This window comes from Schistocerca piceifrons, chromosome 2 (assembly GCF_021461385.2).
Source record: "Schistocerca piceifrons isolate TAMUIC-IGC-003096 chromosome 2, iqSchPice1.1, whole genome shotgun sequence".
Classification (NCBI taxonomy): domain Eukaryota; kingdom Metazoa; phylum Arthropoda; class Insecta; order Orthoptera; family Acrididae; genus Schistocerca; species Schistocerca piceifrons.
The window spans coordinates 924023823-924046194 of NC_060139.1; the positions used below are offsets into that span (position 1 = coordinate 924023823).

At 41.3% G+C, this 22372-nt stretch overlaps 1 protein-coding gene across 1 annotated transcript in view; it reads right to left on the reverse strand.

Moving 5' to 3' along the window:
• The window catches only part of LOC124775989 (sodium-coupled monocarboxylate transporter 1-like), a 150717-nt gene that overhangs the window by 52793 nt on the left and 75552 nt on the right, over positions 1-22372 (reverse strand). The window contains exons 6-9 of the mRNA XM_047250830.1: positions 15470-15624; positions 6434-6574; positions 1330-1438; positions 621-730 (exon numbers count right to left, since the gene is read on the reverse strand). Of these exons, the coding sequence (XP_047106786.1) occupies positions 621-730; positions 1330-1438; positions 6434-6574; positions 15470-15624 (515 nt within the window). The remainder of the gene's footprint in view (positions 1-620; positions 731-1329; positions 1439-6433; positions 6575-15469; positions 15625-22372) is intronic.

Consider the following 22372-nt stretch of genomic DNA (forward strand, 5'->3'; position numbering starts at 1 on the left):
TTTGCTCACGTCAGCACGTTGTAGGTGTTGCCACCGGCGCCAACCTGGTGTGAATGCTCTGAAAAGCTAATCATTTGCATATCACCGCAACTTTGTCCTGTCGGTTAAATTTCGCGTCTCTATCACGTCATCTTCGTGGTGTAGCAATTTTAATGGCCAGTAGTGTACAAGAATCGAGCGCAAAACCCTAATAACCAAGCCGCAGCATGGGCGCAAACGCTGCCGTGGGTGCATAGCAACGTCACGGCTCTCCAGCCTGGAAGACGAAAGTAGCGCAGGAAACTGAAGCACGCACCCGTTCCCCCGACCACTCCCTGAAAGGGAGCACCTCAGCCGTATGGCGGTGGGATCCGGCGTCTACATAGAGGCGCCATTAGAAATGTAATATATTTAAACCACCACTCCGCAGCTAAAGAGAGTTTCGTCTGAGGAAGGAAACTACAACGCGGCCGAAACGTTGCTTACTTTAGATTTTTAAGTATTATATTTATAAGATGACATACGAGCACACGCAGGAAGATTTTGATAAAATTAACAGCGACTTCGTTTTGGTTTCCTTGTGCCAGGATGTCGAGACACGAGATTTTAGGGCATAAAGATGGAGAATGCTCGCCACGTACCTGAGAGCAGCGCTGAAGACTCCGGCCACGTAGAGGCCCGGCAGCATGGGGACGTGGGAGGCCACCTGCATCACGTAGTGCGGCAGCAGCTGGTCTGGCCGCTGGATCGCCTGCAGCACCGCACGCCACACACCAGAAGGCACTCAGAACAGAGTTAAGGTCCATGCAGCAACAACAGTGTCGGTGGTTGTACGACAGTGGAGCACCAAAGGGTTCGAGGTTTGCGGTACGTCTTTCTTATAAAAGATACAGTTATTCAGTAACCTAGAGGTAGTGCTAAGAAAATCATCTCGTACCGCAAGAATACTATACCTGTTGTCCTATTTATCTCAACCACTCGCAAATAATATTTTCTCCAGTACAAAATAAATAATCTATGAAGTAAATGATGTTTGGTTATGAGAGGCACACTACCCAGCAAGTTAGGCCGTCTTGTTACTTGTACGTTACGGTAAACAAGGAAATGCACATCTTTCATTGAATCGGTCTTGTTCAGTTGAAGGTTTTTGTGATTACAATGTACGCCATCAAAGAGAAAATAGATTTACTGGTCATCTATGGAGAATATGTTAGCAGAATAGTACAAAAATACCTAACTTACTGATTACATCCCTAGTGTTAGATTTAATTACGTTCAGATAACTCACTTGAAAATTCTTAATGGTAAGTTGTAACAGGCCGTATATGTGAAAAATAGTTGATTTCTCACCTTGCTCATTAAGGGGTCGCAGTCGTAGTACAAGGAATAAACCAAGAGACCAGTCGAGATGCTGATAATGTTGGTGATAATGATACCAATTGTGAAACCCATCAGGGACCTACAACAACAAATATCACAGGCAACATTAATGATATTTTCTGATTACTTGATTTGTTCAATATATCTAACGTGAAACCAGAGACACAAATTTTACTTTCCCTCAAAGACTATATTATAAATTCTTGATTTGTACATAAACATCATTTATCTAGTTTACCATTAGCTACGAGTGAGAATTTCGATATAATTGTAAAGTCTGGCAAGTGAAAATAGTAAAGTCTCTGAGACTTAAGTGGTGATATTACTTTCCCCGCAATGCTGGCGTTTGGTTATTTCTATATAATTGTGTGCTGTAAACTGTATGTTTGCAGTACTATACGTCTTATGTAGCTATTGGGAGCTATTTTGTGAATGATCATTCTGAACACGTTCTCTGCAAAGCATTATCGACACTCTTAGAACAAGGGGTGCTTTAGTGAATGGCAAACTGTACGATAACAAGGTTGCGTAATTTTAGTGTTGTAATACGAAATGGATAAAAGAGTCCTCTACAGCGATACTCTTCTATAGCTGTACTGAGAAATGTAAAGTGAGCTATCACTCAGTAAACCAGTGAAACAGTGCAAAGAGAAAAAGGAAAAAAACAAAACAATAAAACGTTTTTAAGAATAATTGTGTATGTTACTATCAGTACTAATTACTATCTGCAATGATTTCTGAAAAGCAAGAGACACATTTTGTGTTAGGTTAGATGAATATAGTCTTACTAAAATCTTACCAAATATAGTGTTTCCTGCATACATTCCAAGGGATCACAGTTTGGGTCTCAGGTAGCCACTTTTCAGTCAGAGGATGTAAAGTTAATTTTATTAAGGGGAGTTAGAATGGAATATATTTTTTTCACATTTTCGGATTTTTATCTCATTATAAAATTTGCAATTTTCTGAATAAAATTATATATATATAACTTATAAACTCACATGGTAAGTACTTTATTTTATTTTTTAAAATATAATACACACCAGTCCAAAATGTTAAAATTTTTTCGCGCATTACTTCAAAATCTAATCAAATTGGTAATTTTTTATATCGAAGGCTGTGGATTGCTGTATTATAAAGATTAAATGTTGGTCATGTCCAGAAGAGAATGAGCACCAGGTTGAGGAAGTTGAAACAAAGTTTGAGAGGCAAGGACCTTCTGATGGTAAAAGCTTAAGAGGTAGGCTGACAGACAAAATGATGAAATACAGCAGTATTATGGGATGGCTATCAGAAAAAAAATATTGAGGATTTGTTGAAAATGAAGCAGGCAGTATGGGCTACCTTCTTCCACAGACTGTCAGCTGATGAAAAACAAGTACACCACCTTTGCTCTCCTGGACCTGATTCATGGTGCAATTATCGCAATTGTAGTGTTGTAATACGAAATGGATAAAAGAGTCCTCTACAGCGATAATCTTCTGTAGCTGTACTGAGAAATGTAAAATGAGCTATCAGCAGAGTCTGCAGCACAGTTGGACACTAAGGAGTCCGGAAAGAAGAAAAGAAGAAAAAACTTGGAAAAAGATCAAGAGAATGATATACAGTATGGTGCAAGGTGCTTCTGTGTGACTAAAAAAAAATTAAGCATATAATAAGTGAGTTACAGTCTTTTGAAACTTTAGAAGCCGTTCCTGTAAATTTACATTTTCTGTTGCATTTTTCCCTAAATCTCCGAAACCTCTTCGAGTAGAGTATTCAAATTTTCAGGGAGTAACAGCATACATATACTGAGTCTATCGAAGTAAAAGAAGAACATAATGCAATGTATAATTAAAATTATTTAGGATAACGTGCAAAAAAGTATACAAAATTTTAAATGTGTAAGTAAAAAATTGTATTTCCGAAAACAGTGGCTGAAGTGCAATTATTGTAGTTCAGTAGCCTCCGAACATACAGATTAATGTCCTGTAAAAGTTTTATGTCAATGGCTACAGTGGTTCCTGAAATACAGGGAAGCCAAGTCACTAAATTTACATTGTCGGGATACGGCGTTCCAACTCCCCCTAACAGGGTATGCAGTTCTGACGATGCGCTTGGTAATGGAGGCAACGCTTAAAAAGGTAAGAAATCTTAGTAGGATTTGCCAACTGGAAAACTTTCTGCATCATAAAATGGTGGAAAATTATCACAAAATTTGTTGTATTGTGCAGGGAACCACTAAGAAGGAGCGATATAATTAGATGACAAAGAAAAAAGTGCTATAACTAAAATTGGCTAAAATAGGGATTCAGTCTTTCTCCCCTACAAGTCAGTCTGTACACCAAACGAACAACGAGGGCATAAAAAGAAGAGTTTCGAAAGTGGAGTGAAAATTCGGGGCGAAAGGATATCAGTTGTACAGTTCCTTGATGACAACTGCTATAGTCAGTGAAAGTGAGGAATGAGTACATAATCTGTTGAATGAAATGAACAATTTACTGGTCACATAACATGTGCAGAGAATAAACCAAAGAAAGCCGAAGCTACTTAATAGCAACAGGAATGAGCTAGCGATAAACTTCACTTCTGAACTGAGTATACATAGTAGACGTAGTGAAATAATACTGCTACACAGCTACCTTTGAAGTGAAACAACGCATGACGGACGAAGCAAATAGAATCCAAAAAGGAGAGAATGCACTCAGCAGTCTGACAAAACGTAAGGTACAGACTGCCCGTCTACGGGTCGTTGTAAAGCCAGAACATGGTGATCAGTTTTAGTAGAGCGTGGCTAAGACATTGACTTTTATAATCTAAAGCGATACAAAGGTCACCGGTCCTTAGTCTAACGGCCTCATGTCACCAATAACAGTACTTACTAACAACTAATAACGTTTATACTATCGGTACTACTACTGCTATTCCATCTGTTGCTACTCCTGCTGTTGCTAATAACAATAAAAATAATACCAATTCCTACCCCCCTTACAAGAAGATATTCACAGGCATATTCTCAAACTCAGAAATAACAGGGCTTCGGGCGAAGATGATTTCATCAACGAACTCCTAAGAATTCAGACCGAATTCCCTCAATGAACTCACACAAATCAAGACAGAGATTTCGCAGTGAAAAACATCTTCGTGACTTCTGTCAGTATGCGTCCTCCAAAGGGTTCAGAAGCAACTCGATCACAAAACAGGAGAGTATCAAACCGGATTTCGGACTTGTCGGAAGTGTATACGGCAGGTACTCAATTTAAAAACAACATTAAAATACAAAACGCTCAGAAATATTCCGATTAAATGCCCATTTATGGACTTCAAAAAAGCGTGTGATGCAGTCGATTGGTAATATCTTTTTCTTTTCCTCAAAGACTCGGAAATCCAATATCTCATTATACAAACACTCACCAACACAGCAACCGAAGTAAAATACATCATTGAGGTGTCAGAACCTTTGTGATCAAAATAAATGCTTGGCAGGGCGACGGTCTCTCCCCTACCCTCTTTGATATGGTTTTGGGCAAAGTCATGCGAGAGTTGGACAAAACTTAAGGAGAAAAACGACTGGAAACCCGTACGACTTGGAAGACTTAAAACTGACATCCCAGTTTCTTGTCTAACTTTCGGAGATGTCTGGCAGTACCAGCACACGACGAGACGGCAGCAATCAAACAGACCGAAGAAATGCGCTGCAGGAGTTGGCCTCCAAAAATATTCTTCCTAGAAACCAAGTACGTCTTCTCAAAACATCCTACTCTAAAACTGATTACAAAATGTGATCAAATGGACAGAGCTCCAGACATCAAGTACTTAATAGAAATTCTTGAACCTACATGGGAAGAAAAACTGTCACAGAAAATTCGATCGAGAAACTTAGGAAAGCTTACTCTAAATAAATTGTGTACAACAAAAAGTGTATGTCGATAGACACAGCAAAATAATGCTCTGTGACACATTTATAAAGCCTGAAATAATGTACACCAGTGAAGCGGTTACACTGCAAGAAGAAATCCTAGAAGAAAAACGCAAAATTCTAAGATACTCAGTCAGATATAAATAAAGTACAGATACAGACAATCGAAAAGACGGCCGAAAAAATTCCTAATATCGCGGCAAACAAAATACAAAGAGTACTGATATTTTAAGTGCATTTCCAAAGAATCCAACTACAAGATTTAGTCAAAAAATTGATACGGCTGTGGAACAATTTAAGAACATACCCCAGATACAGCACTCAAAAAACTTTTTGTGCGAAACTGTGACAAACTGGAACAATAAAATGTAATAATAATAATAATAATAATTTGTACCACGTACAAAATTTTGTACGTACACAAAAGTAATCTTTCTGGCAGGGTATTCTGAGGGAATGAAATCTGGGCAGACTGCACTAGCTAAGAGTTTTGAAAAGTGGGGAAGATTTGGTTGGAAAGATAGATATTTGGTTGCGTGCGTATAGTGACAAAGGTAAAACATACTAGTGCCTCAATGAGTGTGGCATCAACGGTCTTTCGAAAGTGGTCGAGTAATGGCTGATTGATAGAGTAGGACAGATAGACTTTAGCTCTAATTGTAACAGGGATTTCTACCATTTTATATTTGAGGAGCGTTTCAACTCGACAATACAGTAGAGGAGACAGGGTGTAAGGATAGCTCTCCATAAAATGGTGATACGCGATGAAAAAGCTGGAAGTCACAGGTATATTGTACGCAGGCGTTTATCGCCAGTTCTAGACGCTGTGGACTTTTGTCACAGGACCTGACAGCATAACTTCGCTTTAATCAATCTGTAGAAGTGTAACAGTTTGTACAGTTTTGTTTTTCTTATTAAAAGGGAAGAGCTACTCATATTTTCGAAGAACATGGAGAGACGCCTTTCCCTTCTTGCACATTGCATCCATTTTTGATCTTAGACTCGTTGCTGAGGGTCATCACAATAAATCAGCTGGACGAACTGGTTGCCAAGTTGGAAAGAGATGAGGCTACAAATTCAATAGGACAGTGCCAGTGTCCAAATAAATGTAGCAGTTAACGAATGCTCCATTGTGGCTGACGCAACACAGAATTGTTGTGATAGCTGCTGGGTTACCTTTTGGCGGCGGCCAAGTCTGGTAGAGCGATGAACCTCTGGACCATGTCCTGGTTGATGGCGCGTCCAGCCATCCAAGTGGCAGTCACGCCGAGGGTTACCGTCCAGAAGGAAGTGCGCACGAACGGATTCAGCGTCATCCTGTAGAAAAAAAATACAGTGGCCTCACATCTGTCTCGGTCCTAAGTTCGACGCTGCTAAAGGTGAACGTATTGTTCCTTTGACAATATTCTGACTTGCAACAACCAAATGACTTTCGCTACTAACAAGGAATGTGCCCAGGTTCGAGCGATTAAGGCCGACAAAAAATTATTTCAGAACTGGAAGATGTGTTAGTCCTACAGTCCATCATATTTTAGTGAACTGGTGTGCAAGGAGATATACAGAGGGTTGAAATTCAAAATAGTAACTGCTATGGCAGTCAATCGCAAATGATAGTTATTGCACATCTAGGTTTCGACGCTTTGTGGATGTTTTCAGGGTGACCGTGTGAAGAACCAGCTAAAACAAGGGAACTCGCATGTCTTATTAAATCTACAGCTACATAAGTAAGTCACGCATAAAATACATAGAAGTAAATGGAAGTTAAAACATTAAAACGCTTGTATATGCATACAGTCCCGACTGGACACGTCAGAGGTTGAGGTCACACTGAGGCAGCTATTTACAACACAGCAAGCTTTACTGTGTGTCATACCAAAATACAGCGCCCTCCTTACATGTATGATGCATTGAAAAAGTATTAACTCTATTTTACCTTCACAATTCGTATGTTTTATCACTTTATTTATCGTTTTAAATTTTTTAAAATACTTATGTATATAAAGAAAAGAGGTGCTTCTAACTAAAACTAGTCACTAATTTTTTACAGTTGTACACGAAGGTGTGTGAACTAGCCAGTGGGGTTAGTTATTGCGACACATTTTACATCTAAACATGATTTTAAAAAGTACAAAACAACTTATTGAAATATGTAAGTTAGTAAAATTTTATTAAAACCGCGTTACATACTAAATACAGTTCAAGGATCTGGCAGAGACATTAGTGGTGCTATAAGTCGTCGTACCATTGGTAGTATGTCGAAAGGCCAAGAACCTTCCTGCTTTGAAATGTCCTCTGTTATGTGTTCTACATCTACATGAATGCTCTGAAATTCACAATTAAATGACTGGCAGAGAGTTCATTGAACCACTTTCAAACTAGTTATCTACCGTTCCACTCCCGAAGAGCTCGTGGAAGCTACGAACACTTGAAATTTTTCTGTGCGACTCTCATTTCTCTTATTTTGATATGGTGATCATGTACGTAGGCTCTTTAACAGACCTGTTGCATATTCTCAGTGTTATACTAGTAAATCGTGGTCTTTGGTTTGGTTTACCCATAAAATTATTTACGTGATCGTTGCAGCTAATGTTATTCGTAATCGTAATTACTAAGTATTTAGTTAAATTTACGGCTTTTAATTTTTTGCGTGAGTTATCGTGAAACCGAAATTTAGCGGATTCCTTTTGGTACTCATGTGGGTATCTTCACACCTTCCACAATTTTGAGTCAACTGCCACTTTTAGCACCAGACAAATATCTTGTCTAAAACGTTTTGCAATTTGTTTTGATCATCTGATAACTTTATAAGGCGGTAAATGATAGTCTCATCGGAAAACAATCTAGGAGTGCTACTTACACTGGCCCAAAAATCGTTTATGTAGATCAGGAACTGCAGAGGATCTATAATACTTTCCTGGTGAACGCCAGACATTTTTTCTTTTGTACTCGATGATTTTCTGTCAATTACTATGGTGACCTTTGTGACAGGAAATAACGAATCCAGTCGCACAACTGAGGCAATATTCCGTATGCATACAATTTGATATAAATCCATTACAATTTACGCATTTTGGTGTTAAAACTGATAAACTGCCAACTTCATCATGTATTAATGTGGGAAACACACTACTTTTGTCTGCAGCCACTTTGTACTTGCATGTGATCTTGGAGGAGAGTAATCACAACTAGGTCATTAACCCTTTGTGCGTCACATCTAGAAAAAAAATTGGGAATTTTTTTTTTGTGTGCCTCAGCGATACAGATAGCCGTACCGTAGGTGCAATCACAACGGAGGGGTATCTGTTGAGAGGCCAGACAAACGTGTGGTTCCTGAAGAGGGGCAGCAGCCTTTTCAGTAGTTGCAAGGGCAACAGTCTGGATCATTGACTGATGTGGCCTTCTAACAATAACCAAAACGGCCTGGCTGTGCTGGTACTGCGAACGGCTGAAAGCAAGGGGAAACTACAGCCGTAATTTTTCCCGAGGGCATGCAGCTTTACTGTATGATTACATGATGATGGCGTCCTCTTGGGTAAAATATTCCGGAGGTAAAATAGTCCCCCATTCGGATCTCCGGGCGGGGACTACTCAAGAGGATGTCGTTATCAGGAGAAAGAAAACTGGCGTTCTACGGATCGGAGCGTGGAATGTCAGATCCCTTAATCGGACAGGTAGGTTAGAAAATTTAAAAAGGGAAATGGATAGGTTGAAGTTAGATATAGTGGGAATCAGTGAAGTTCGGTGGCAGGAGGAACAAGACTTCTGGTCAGGTGACTACAGGGTTATAAACACAAAATCAAATAGGGGTAATGCAGGAGCAGGTTTAATAATGAATAGGAAAATAGGAATGCGGGTAAGCTACTACAAACAGCATAGTGAACGCATTATTGTGGCCAAGATAGATACGAAGCCCACACCTAGTACAGTAATACAAGTTTATATGCCAACTAGCTCTGCAGATGACGAAGAAATTGAAGAAATGTATGATGAAATAAAAGAAATTATTCAGATTGTGAAGGGAGACGAAAATTTAATAGTCATGGGTGACTGGAATTCGAGTGTAGGAAAAGGGAGAGAAGGAAACATAGTAGGTGAATATGGATTGGGGGACAGAAATGAAAGAGGAAGCCGCCTGGTAGAATTTTGCACAGAGCACAACATAATCATAACTAACACTTGGTTTAAGAATTATGAAAGAAGGTTATATACATGGAAGAACCCTGGAGATACTAAAAGGTATCAGATAGATTATATAATGGTAAGACAGAGATTTAGGAACCAGGTAATAAATTGTAAGACATTTCCAGGGGCAGATGTGGACTCTGACCACAATCTATTGGTTATGACCTGTAGATTAAAACTGAAGAAACTGCAAAAAGGTGGGAATTTAAGGAGATGGGACCTGGATAAACTAAAAGAACCAGAGGTTGTACAGAGATTCAGGGAGAGCATAAGGGAGCAATTGACAGGAATGGGGGAAATAAATACAGTAGAAGAAGAATGGGTAGCTTTGAGGGATGAAGTAGTGAAGGCAGCAGAGGAACAAGTAGGTAAAAAGACGAGGGCTAGTAGAAATCCTTGGGTAACAGAAGAAATATTGAATTTAATTGATGAAAGGAGAAAATATAAAAATGCAGTAAATGAAGCAGGCAAAAAGGAATACACACGTCTCAAAAATGAGATCGACAGGAAGTGCAAAATGGCTAAGCAGGGATGGCTAGAGGACAAATGTAAGGATGTAGAGGCCTATCTCACTAGGGGTAAGATAGATACCGCCTACAGGAAAATTAAAGAGACTTTTGGAGCAAAGAGAACCACTTGTATGAATATCAAGAGCTCAGATGGAAACCCAGTTCTAAGCAAAGAAGGGAAAGCAGAAAGGTGGAAGGAGTATATAGAGGGTCTATACAAGGGCGATGTACTTGAGGACAATATTATGGAAATGGAAGAGGATGTAGATGAAGATAAAATGGGGGATATGATACTGCGTGAAGAGTTTGACAGAGCACTGAAAGACCTGAGTCGAAACAAGGCCCCCGGAGTAGACAATATTTCATTGGAGCTACTGACGGCAGTGGGAGAGCCAGTCCGGACAAAACTCTACCATCTGGTGAGCAAGATGTATGAAACAGGCGAAATACCCTCAGAATTCAAGAAGAATATAATAATTCCAATCCCAAAGAAAGCAGGTGTTGACGGATGTGAAAATTACCGAACTATCAGCTTAATAAGTCACAGCTGCAAAATACTAACACGAATTCTTTACAGACTAATGGAAAAACTAGTAGAAGCCAACCTCGGGGAAGATCAGTTTGGATTCCGTAGAAACACTGGAACACGTGAGGCAATACTGACCTTACGACTTATCTTAGAAGAAAGATTAAGGAAAGGCAAACCTACGTTTCTAGCATTTGTAGACTTAGAGAAAGCTTTTGACAATGTTGACTGGAATACTCTCTTTCAAATTCTAAAGGTGGCAGGGGTAAAATACAGGGAGCGAAAGGCTATTTACAATTTGTACAGAAACCAGATGGCAGTTATAAGAGTCGAGGGACATGAAAGGGAAGCAGTGGTCGGGAAGGGAGTGAGACAGGGTTGTAGCCTCTCCCCGATGTTGTTCAATCTGTATATTGAGCAAGCAGTAAAGGAAACAAAAGAAAAATTCGGAGTAGGTATTAAAATTCATGGAGAAGAAATAAAAACTCTGAGGTTCGCCGATGACATTGTAATTCTGTCAGAGACAGCAAAGGACTTGGAAGAGCAGTTGAATGGAATGGACAGTGTCTTGAAAGGAGGATATAAGATGAACATCAACAAAAGCAAAACAAGGATAATGGAATGTAGTCTAATTAAGTCGGGTGATGCTGAGGGATTTAGATTAGGAAATGAGGCACTTAAAGTAGTAAAGGAGTTTTGCTATTTGGGGAGCAAAATAACTGATGATGGTCGAAGTAGAGAGGATATAAAATGTAGGCTGGCAATGGCAAGGAAAGCGTTTCTGAAGAAGAGGAATTTGTTAACATCCAGTATTGATTTAAGTGTCAGGAAGTCATTTCTGAAAGTATTCGTATGGAGTGTAGCCATGTATGGAAGTGAAACATGGACGATAAATAGTTTGGACAAGAAGAGAATAGAAGCTTTCGAAATGTGGTGCTACAGAAGAATGCTGAAGATTAGATGGGTAGATCACATAACTAATGAGGAAGTATTGAATAGGATTGGGGAGAAGAGGAGTTTGTGGCACAATTTGACCAGAAGAAGGGATCGGTTGGTAGGACATGTTCTGAGGCATCAAGGGATCACCAATTTAGTATTGGAGGGCAGCGTGGAGGGTAAAAATCGTAGAGGGAGACCAAGAGATGAATACACTAAGCAGATTCAGAAGGATGTAGGTTGCAGTAGGTACTGGGTGATGAAAAAGCTTGCACAGGATAGAGTAGCATGGAGAGCTGCATCAAACCAGTCTCAGGACTGAAGACCACAACAAAAACAACAACTCGATGATTTTCTGTCAATTACTATGGTGACCTTTGTGACAGGAAATAACGAATCCAGTCGCACAACTGAGGCAATATTCCGTATGCATACAATTTGATACAAATCCATTACAATTTACGCATTTTGGTGTTAAAACTGATAAACTGCCAACTTCATCATGTAATAATGTGGGAAACACACTACATTTGTCTGCAGCCACTTTGTACTCGCATGTGATCTTGGAGGAGAGTAATCACAACTAGGTCATTAACCCTTTGTGCGTCACATCTAGAAAAAAAATTGGGAATTTTTTTTTGTGATGATTATGTACTGTATAAGTTGAACATAAGCCATATCTATTGCAAATGTTCTTTTGAAGCTATTGGTTATTAAATAAGATAATGATTCCAAAAGGCTTCATTAGAAATTACATAATAATTACTCCAAAAATGCATAAATAACTGTATTGTAAACTTACCGTATTTCTTTCCCTTGCCCTTGAGGAATACGTAAAGTTGGTTCAATAACCAAGAATTTCACTATACACAGAATAAAACTAAACACAACAGTTATTATTCACTCACAAATGCAGTAGCACAACTCACGACACTTCTCTGCTCTGCACTTCAAAGAAACGGCGAGTCACGAAAGCAAACGCCACTGTGATCTGTTGACCAAACTTGGAACTACGTGAAGCGATGCCAAACGGTATCACTGAAGCATTGGGAAGCTCAAAAAAGCCAGGAATCCTTAATGATGCCATTTGGAATCGCAGACGCAGAAAGGACTAATTTCAGCTTAGTGCTTGTGTTGGGATCGATGAATGGTAGCCAAATCCCAATAATTTTTAAACACTTCCTAGAACTGGAAGCTTCTAATGACCAGTGTCACACGAGACGACGCCTGATGGCAAAATCTTTCAAACTTCTCCAACGGCTCCATACGTCTTCCCTTATCGCCTGGGTGGAAACTTCTAACACATAAAGACAGAATTTGTGCACTGTGCCCACTTTCAACAAGGTGCTCAGTTAAGTTAGATTTTTCTGCCTCATTTCTGCCTGAACCTAGTTTCCAGCCATCTACTAGTTTGTCCCACATAGCAAGCATTGCAGTCGGGTCATTCGGTTTTATAGACACCTGCCCCGTGGAGAAGATTTCTCTTGCCAACACCATTTCTTTTTATTGTACCGAAGTACCCCGTAGTAGAAAACGCCACAAGGGCTTTGTAGTTTCGATGAATGGTGAGTGCCACGGCGCCCAGCAGAGGAGTTGAGTGACTGTAGCAAGATGGACAGTGTTCATGAAAACTATTGTTGCAACAAGCTCAGAGCAACTGCAAGTAAGCAGCACCGTCTGGTGGCACAGGCAGGCATCGAACCATGACGACCAAGATCTGCAGGCACTGGCAGGCATTGTCAAGCCCCGATCTCGCGGCCTTCGGCAGCGAGTGTTGTCGTGAACTCACAAATAGCTGCTATGCACACTGAAAAACGTTGATGAAGCGGCGTTGTATTGCTGCTGCACCTTAGCAGTGCTGTGTGAGGTGACTTATGTGACTGGCCTTCGTACATTCATCTCCATGTGGATACTGGGACGAGAGCTAATATTGCAAAATACCTAATGAAGGTAACACTATCAGCTGTACATCCTGGTATTATTCATAGGCAACGGTATCGGTGTTACAAGGCATCATCACCAAGCCCCTGGATATGGCAAGACTAATACACTACAGGTCATTAAAATTGCTACACCACGAAGATGACGTGCTACAGACGCGAAATTTAAACGACAGGAAGAAGATACTGTGATATGCAAATGATTAGCTTTTCAGAGCATTCACACAAGGTTGGCGCCAGTGGCGATACCTACAACGTGCTGACATGAGGAAAGTTTCCCACCGATTTCTCATACACAAACAGCAGTTGACTGACGTTGCCTGGTGATGTTCAAATATGTGGATCTCGACCAACGCGAGCAGCAATGTCGCGATACGATAAACCACAATCGCGATAGGCTACAATCCGACCTTTATCAAAGTCGGAAACGTGATGGTACACATTTCTCCTCCTTACACGAGTTTCTATCCTTAGTTTCTATCCTTATAGATTTACGCTGGAGATGATGAGTCGTTCGGTCAAGACACAGCGTTTTATACACATAGGTATACGAGGGTCCCTCCAAAACAAATGCACGCTATTTTTTTTTTTAAATCCATCTTCTATTCTACATGTTTGAAAGTTTTAAAGTGTGTACGTACATCCTTTAGGAACAATATTTTCATTTCTCCACATAATTTCCTTCCCTCTTAGCTGCCTTACGCCATCTTCGAACCAGTGCCTTTATACCCCCACGGTAAAATTCTGGACCAACCTGTTGGAGCCACTGTTTGGCAGCATGCACAAGGGAGTCATCATCTTCGAACCTTGTTCCACGAAGAGAGTCTTTCAGTTTCCCAAAGAGATGATAGTCACATGGAGCCAGTTCAGGACTGTAAGGTGGGTGTTTCAGTGTTGTCCATCCGAGTTTTGTGATCGCTTCCATGGTTTTTTGACTGACATGTGGCCCTGCATTTTCGTGCAACAACAAAACATCCCCCTTTTGCCGGGTGGACGAACACGACTCAGTCGAGCTTGAAGTTTCTTCAGTCTCGTCACATATGCATCTGAATTTATGTTGGTTCCATTTGGCATGATGTCCACAAACAAGAGTCCTTCGGAATCGAAAAACACCGTGGCCATAACTTTTCCAGCAGAAGGTGTGGTTTAGAATTTTTTTTCCTGGATGCATGATGCCACTCAAGTGATTGCCTTTTCGTCTCTGGTGAGAAATGATGGAGCCATGTTTCATCACGTCACAATTCTTCCATGAAATTCATCTCCACTATTCTCGTACTGTTCCAAAAGTCCGCTGCATACCGTTTTTCTTGTTTCTTTGTGAGCCACTGTCAACGTCCTGAGAACCCACCTGGTACAAACCTTTTTTAACGCCAACACTTTCATTATTATGCAAACACTTCCTTCTCCTATCCCAACCTAGCGTGACAGTTCGTTCACTGTGATGCGTCTGTCAGCAGTCACCAATTCATTAACTCTCTGCACATTGTCTGGAGTGTGTGCAGTACGAGGCCTGCCACTGCGAGGACAATCCTCAATATTGCCGTGCCCGCTTTCATCAGGTAACCTGCTTGCCCATCGACTAACTGTACTGCGATGGACAGCAGCATCTCCATACACCTTTTTCAACCTCTTGTGGATGTTGCCCACTGTCTCGTTTTCACAGCACGGCAGTTTTATGAGAGCACGTTGCTTCTGATGAACGTCAAGTGTAGTAGCCATCTTGAAGACATGCTGTGACGGCCCCACGCTCGGGAACAGGTAAAACTAAGTTTGAAAACAAGCGGGAAGGATGTATCTACACACTGAAAAATTTCACACATGCAGAATGAAAACAGTACTTTTACAAAAATAGTGTGCATTTCTTTTGGAGTGACCCTTGTAGCCGGTCGGAGTGGCCGAGCAGTTCTAGGCGCTACGGTCGCAGGTTCGAAACCTGCCCCGGGCATGGATGTGTGTAATGTCCTTAGGTTAGTTAGGTTTAAGTAGTTCTCAAAGTTCTAGGGGACTGATGACCTCAGAAGTTAAGTCCCACAGTGCTCAGAGCCATTTGAACCATTTTTTGACCCTTGTAGATGAAGTAGCCACCGTTACGTGCGTGGTAGCTGAGGGAGTGACTCACTCGAAGAGGTCGACGCGGCCGCCCTGGTCTGCGATCCTCCAGACGTTGAGCGGCCCTCCAGCGGTGTAGAGTCCGAGCCCCATGACGCCCAGGCACGCTCCGAGTGCCACCACGCTCTGGAGGACGTCCGTCCACACCACCGCCTTGAGGCCGCCCTGGAACACCACCACGTTCGTCACTACACCGTGAGATTTCAGTTGCTTGCGGTTCGCATTTCAGCCTGTGGTAGATAGCTTAATGTCTACTTGGGTAGGACATGTTCACTACAGAGTGGAGGATTCTTCTGTCATCAGTTACTGTGTAGATTCTGTGGATGATCTGCTTTGTAGACCCAATGTACACTACTGGCCATTAAAATTCCTACACCAAGAAGAAATGCAGATGATAAACGGGTTTTCATTCGAAAAATGTATTATACTAGAACTGACATGTGATTACATTTTCACGCAATTTGGGTGAATTGATCCTGAGAAATCAGTACCCAGAACAACCACCTCTGGCCGCAATAGCGGCCTTGATACGCCTCAGCATTGAGTCAAACAGAGCTTGGATAGCGTGTACAGGTACAGCTACCCATGCAGCTTCAACACGATACCACTGTTCATCAAGACTAATGACTGGTGTATTGTGACGAGCCAGTTGCTCGGCCAACGTTGACGAGACGTTTCCAGTTGGTGAGAGATCTGGAGAATGTGCTGGCCAGGGCAGCAGTAGAACATTTTCTGCATCCAGAAAGGCCCGTACAGGACCTGCAACATGTGGTCGTGCATTATCCTGTTGAAAAGTAAGGTTTCGCAGGGATGGAATGGGGGGTAGAGCCACGGGCCGTAATACATCTGAAATGTAACGTCCACTGTTCAAAGTGCCGTCAATGCGAACAAGAGGTGACCGAGACGTGTAACCAATGACGCCCCATACCATCACGCCGAATGATACGCCAGTATGGCGATGACGAATACACGCTTCCAATGTGCGATCACCGCGATGTCACCAAACACCTATGCGACCATCATGATGCTGTAAACAGAACCTGGATTCATCCGAAAAAATGACGTTCTGCCATTCGTGCACCCAGATTAGTCGTTGAGCACACAATCACAGGCGCTCCTGTCTGTGGTGCAACGTCAAGGGTAACCGCAGCCATGGTCTTCGAGCTGATAGTCCATGGTGCTGCAAACGTCGTCGAACTGTTCGTGTAGATGGTTGTTGTCTTGCAAACGTCCCCATCCGTTGACTCATGGATCGAGACGTGGCTGCACGATCCGTTACAGCCATGCGGATAAGATGCCTGTCATCTCGACTGCTAGTGATACGAGGCCGTTGGGATCCCGCACGGCGTTCCGTATTACCCTCCTGAACCCACCAATTCCATATTCTGCTAACAGTCATTGTATCTCGACCAACGCGAGCAGCAATGTCGCGATACGATAAACCGCAATCGCGATAGGGTACAATCCGACCTTTATCAAAGTCGGAAAAGTGATGGTACGCATTTCTGCTTCTTACACGAGGCATCACAACAACGTTTCACCAGGCAACGCCGGTCAACTGCTGTTTGTGTATGAGAAATCGGTTGGAAACTTTCCTCATGTCAGCACGTTGTAGGTGTCGCCACCGGCGCCAATCTTATGTGAATGCTCTGCAAAGCTTATCATTGTATATCACAGCATCTTCTTCATGTCGGTTAAATTTCGTGTCTGTAGCACGTGATCTTCGTGGTGTAGCAATTTTAATGGCTAGTAGTGTATTTGCACTAGCACTGCGTTTGCATTCATTGGAATTCGGTTATAGTGAAGGAGCAGAAGAAAGAGTTACAGGAGAATATCGGCTTGCTAGAAAGAATGAGAGGCCATTGGCCGTGCCGTAGTGATATCACCGTTCCCGTCAGATTATCGAAGTTAAGCGCTATCAGGCTTGGCTTTCAATTGGAGGGGTGAGCGTCTGGTAAGCGTAGTTGCAAACGGGGTGCACTCAGCCCTTGTGAAGCTTACTGAGGAGGTACCTGACTGAGAAATAGCGGCTCCGGTCACGAAAATTGACAACGGCAGGAGAGCGACGTGCTGACCACATATTCCTTCACAGCCGCACTCAAGGACTCCTGGTCGGTCAGTACCGTTGGGTCTACAGAGACCTTTCGGACGGAGAGGAATAGTAGTGAGAGAGGAGAAAGAGTAATTGAGTTCTACACAAAAGTTCAGCTAGTCTGTTCAAGGATCATAAGAGCAGGAGACACACTTGGAAAAGTCAGGAGATATGGGAAATTTCCGGTTGGATTACATCACTGGGAAACCAGATATTGGATTTTGAGACCTACCCAGGAGCAGATACAGACTGAGATCACAATTTAGCAATGTCGCAAAGAAGTGGAATATGGAAATACTAGTGAGTGAAGACGGATGCTTGAAGTACTCTCAGGCTGTACGTAGTGCGATAATGAATAGTTAAAAATGAAAGTTCAGTTGAAGAGTAATGAACATTTCTGAAAAGGGAAATCACGGAAGGTGGGAGGAGTAACAAAGATACAACGTAGGCAACTACGAATATAGGCCTACTTAATTTGATCGACGAAAGAAGGAAGAACAAAAATCTGCAGGTAAATTCATCAATACAGAAATACAAATCACTTAGGAATGAAACAAATAGAAAGTACAGGCACCTAAGGCGAAATGATTACAAGAAAAATATTAAGAAATCGAAAAAGCAGTGACTGTGGGACTGACTCAGCTCACAGAAAAGTCAAAAGAATCTTCAGTGAAATTAAAAACAGTGGCGGTAATATCAAGAGTAAGATGTTAATTCCACTTTTAAATGTAGAGGAGAGAAAAGATTGCTGAGAAAGATACTCTGGAGGCATATTTGATGGGGAATTGTCTGATGACCTGATGGAAGAGATAGCGGATCCATTATCAGAGACAGAATTTAAAAGGGTTTTGGATGACTTAAGATCAAGTGAGCCTGATGACACAGACAAAATTAATTCAGAATTTCTGAAATCGTTGGGGGAAGTGGCAATTAAATGACTACTCACACTGGTGTGTAGAATGTGTGAGACTGGCGATATACTATCAGACTTTCGGAAAAAATTTCATCCACACAACTCCAAAGATAGCAGGAACCTACAAGATCGAGAATTATCGCACAATCTCGTTAACAGCACAGGCATCCAGGATGCTAGCAAGAATGGTGTACAGAAGAATGGGAAAGAAAATGAAGGATACGTCAGATGACGATCAGTTTGGCTTCAGGAAATATTTAGTCACAAGACAGGCAGTTCTGACAATGTAAGCGAGACTGAAGCAAATAGAATTGGTCGTCCTGGAAAGTGTTAGACTATGTAAAATGGTGCAATATGTTCGAAATTCTGAGAAAAATAGTGGTAAGCTACAGGAAAAGACAGGTGATATACAATACGTAGAAGAAGCAATAGGCAAGAACAAGATTGGAAGACGAAGATCAAAGTACCTGCATTAAAGGGATGTAAGAAAGGGATGCAGTCCTTCGCCTCTACTGTTCAGTCTACATGTAGAAGAAGCAATGACGGAAACAAAAGAAAGGTTCAAGAGTGGAAATAAAATTAAATGTGAAAGGTGAGATTGCGAATTATACGAAGTTAAGGAATTCTAGCTAGGCGGCAAATAACCCCTGATGGACACAGCAAGGAGGAAATAGAAAGCAGACTAGTAAAGAGGGCATTCCTGGCCAGGAGAATCCTGTTATTATCAAATACAGACCTCAATTTCAGGAATAGATTTCTGTGAATGTCCTTTGGAGCACAGCATTGTGTTTTTGTGAAACTTGGACTGTGGGAAACCAGAACCGAAGAAATTCGAAGTCTTTGAGTTATGGTGCTACACAAGACTGTTCAAAATTTAGTGGACTTATAAGGTAAGAGATGAGGAGTTTCTCTGGAGAATAGGCGAGGAAAGGAATACAAGGAAAACACTGACAAGAAGAAGCGGGTGGGGGGATGACATAACATGTGTTAAGAGATAAGGGAGTAATGTCCGTAATATTCTGAAATATTACGTCTATTCTTGGAGGAACACAGACATATTAGTAATTTGAAAACAACGTATTAATTTTTCAGAATAATACTATTGTGAAATATTAATACTTTCAATTCAAGTTGTTACGTAAACTTCCGTAATGCTAGAGAGAGCTATAGAGGGCGAAATCTGTAGAGAAAGACAGAGATTCGAATACATGCAGCAAATAACTGAGGACTTAGGTTGCAAGTGCTACCCTGAGATATAAGAAAATGTGGCACAGGGATTCCTGATGAGCCGCATCAGAAAAGTTAGATGACTGATGGCTCTGAAAAAAAACAGTGTTAAAGTGGAGCGTTCAAAGGGATTTCTGTAGGTTTAGCACGATAATGGAAGAAAGACATCGAAACATGTTCACAGTATTTGTAGATGTAGAAAAAGCGCTGTAAAATGCAAACTGGTGCCAGATGTACGATATTTCGGCGTACTGGATATACGTTATAGGGAAAGATGTTTAATGTAAAATATGTAGAAATCCGAATACGAGAATTAAAAATGGAAGACCAAGAACCAATTGCCCGTGTTACTCGAAGACAGAATGTAAGACACGGATGCAGGATGCAGTTCTGTTGTTCCTATTGTTTAGTCTGTACATCGAAGAGGCAGGGTAGAATTAAAATCGCGAAGGGCAAGTGTCCATAGTGTGAGCGAGGAAGAGTTACAGGACTTGTTAAAGGCAATTGATGGTCTGTAGATCACACAGTGTGCTTTGAGAATAAGCCGACAAAAGACCTAAGTGATTAGGAGTAGCAGAAATGACATTAGCGAAATTAACATCAGCACTGGTGACCACGAATAGACAAAGTGAATGAATTCTGCTACCTGAGAAGGAGGACAACGCACGAGGTTGCAAGAAGGACGTAAACCCCAGTCTAGCACAGGTAACGGAGTCGTTACTGGTCAAAAGAGGTTTACTAGTATCAAAGATTTGTGACAATTTGAGGACGAAATTCCTGAGAATGCATGTGGATAACGCGCCGTGTAAAACCTGAAAGTGAATGAATGAATGCCGTATGACTAGGGCCTCCCGTCGGGTAGACGGTTCGTTGGGTGCAAGTCTTTCGATTTGACGCCACTGCGGCAACTTGTGCGTAGATGGGGATGAAATGATGATGATTAGGACAACACAACACCCAGTCCCTGGGCGGGGAAAATCTCAGACCCAGCCGGGAATCGAAACTGGAGCCTTAGGACTGACATTCTGTCGCGCTGATCACTCAGTTACCGGGGGTGGACAAACCTGAAACGAAGAGAATCGAAACCTTTCAGAGATGGTGGTAAGAAATTAAGATGTCTTCCATTCCACCATTGCTGCTGATACTGCAACCAGTATAGGATTTGAGATAAAATACAGCCTTGCTTGCGGAGATTTTTATTTTCAGATTTCAATGGCGCTTTTCGCCTGAGGTAGGCATCTTCAGATTATCTGCAATGCAAAAAATTACGGAAATAGGCATAAGGAAACATCCTGATCCCACCTTGTGCAAAAACGAACTCTACGGGTAACAGTTTTTTGCAAACTTACAGACACAAGTCACGGCGCATGCTGTCCGTAAAGTGATTGCACGTTATGAGTACATCGATAAAATGCGGCTGGGATACCAAAATGTTGAAAATCTCCACTTCCTGTCAAGTGCGTTGCCCAAAAGAATAGGACAGATGAAAAATTGCAGAGGAAATATTTTAGGAATTGATAGAATAGAAGTAATTGGCTTGGAAATGGGAGCATAAGGAGATGTGAAAATAAATTCCTTCCCCGTTGCCGTGCGTAAAGGACGCCACAAAATTTAAAAAAAAAAAAAAAAAACAGATGCGCAGCAGAGCTTCACGGAGAGGGAGCATAACGTCTATAACCAGCCCCGCTGACAATTACAAAATACGAGAATGTATGAGAATCGGGCGCTGAGTGCAAGTAGTGCAGTGGAATCAGAGACATGGCGTTGGTTAGACTGTTCATTATCAAATATGCGGGACCGTATTCGTATACAGAACGTAAATACCCTTATAAATCACTGTGCACATAATTTCTAAAATGATAGCGGTAAAAATAAAAGTTAAGCTTAAGTTCCGGTAAGGTAATTATACGTTATGAAACGGTTGTCATAAATATAAAAAACAAGAATTAATTATGTCTTAAAGATAAGGGAGTCGAACAAAAAGCCAATGAGACACCCTAATGCTTCACAGCACCTATGTTAAACTTCTTTAAAAACGGACAAAAAATGATTGATTTTTGCTAATCATTGAGGAGGACACCAAAAACGTGCGTTAAGCGATCTCAGGTTCCTCAAGTATATTGAGTTTTTGACCCATATGGGCATAAAGGAAAATTTGTGTCTTACTGATGGAAGGCGTACTATGTTCTACGAATAACGAGTGTAGTTTTTTCTGCCCTCTTTTTGTGAGCAGGTGTTCCGGAAACGTAGTTTTAAACAGTCTTTGCGTTTGTAAATAATCTAAAGATGTTTACCTCAGGCGAAACGCCTCTTTGAAATTTGAATATAAAAACCTCCGCAATCAAAAGTGTATTTTTATCTCAGAAATTTGGATGTTCTTCGCAAAACCAATGAGGAGAAGAATATATTGAAAACGTTGTTAAGAATACGGGACAGGATTGTCGATTATATGTTGCAACATCAAGGAATTTGTATTCGCGGGAGCACCAAAGGATATAAACTGTTGGCGAAGACAGAGACAGGAAAATTTTCAACAAATAATTGAAGATATTGCGTGCAAGTGCTACACAAACAAAGAGTCACGCACACGCTGGGAATTCATGGCAGGCGGCATGAAACCAGGCAGAAGACTCATGTCTTCAATTTAAAATAAAAAAAAGAAGAAAGAAAGAAAGAAAGTT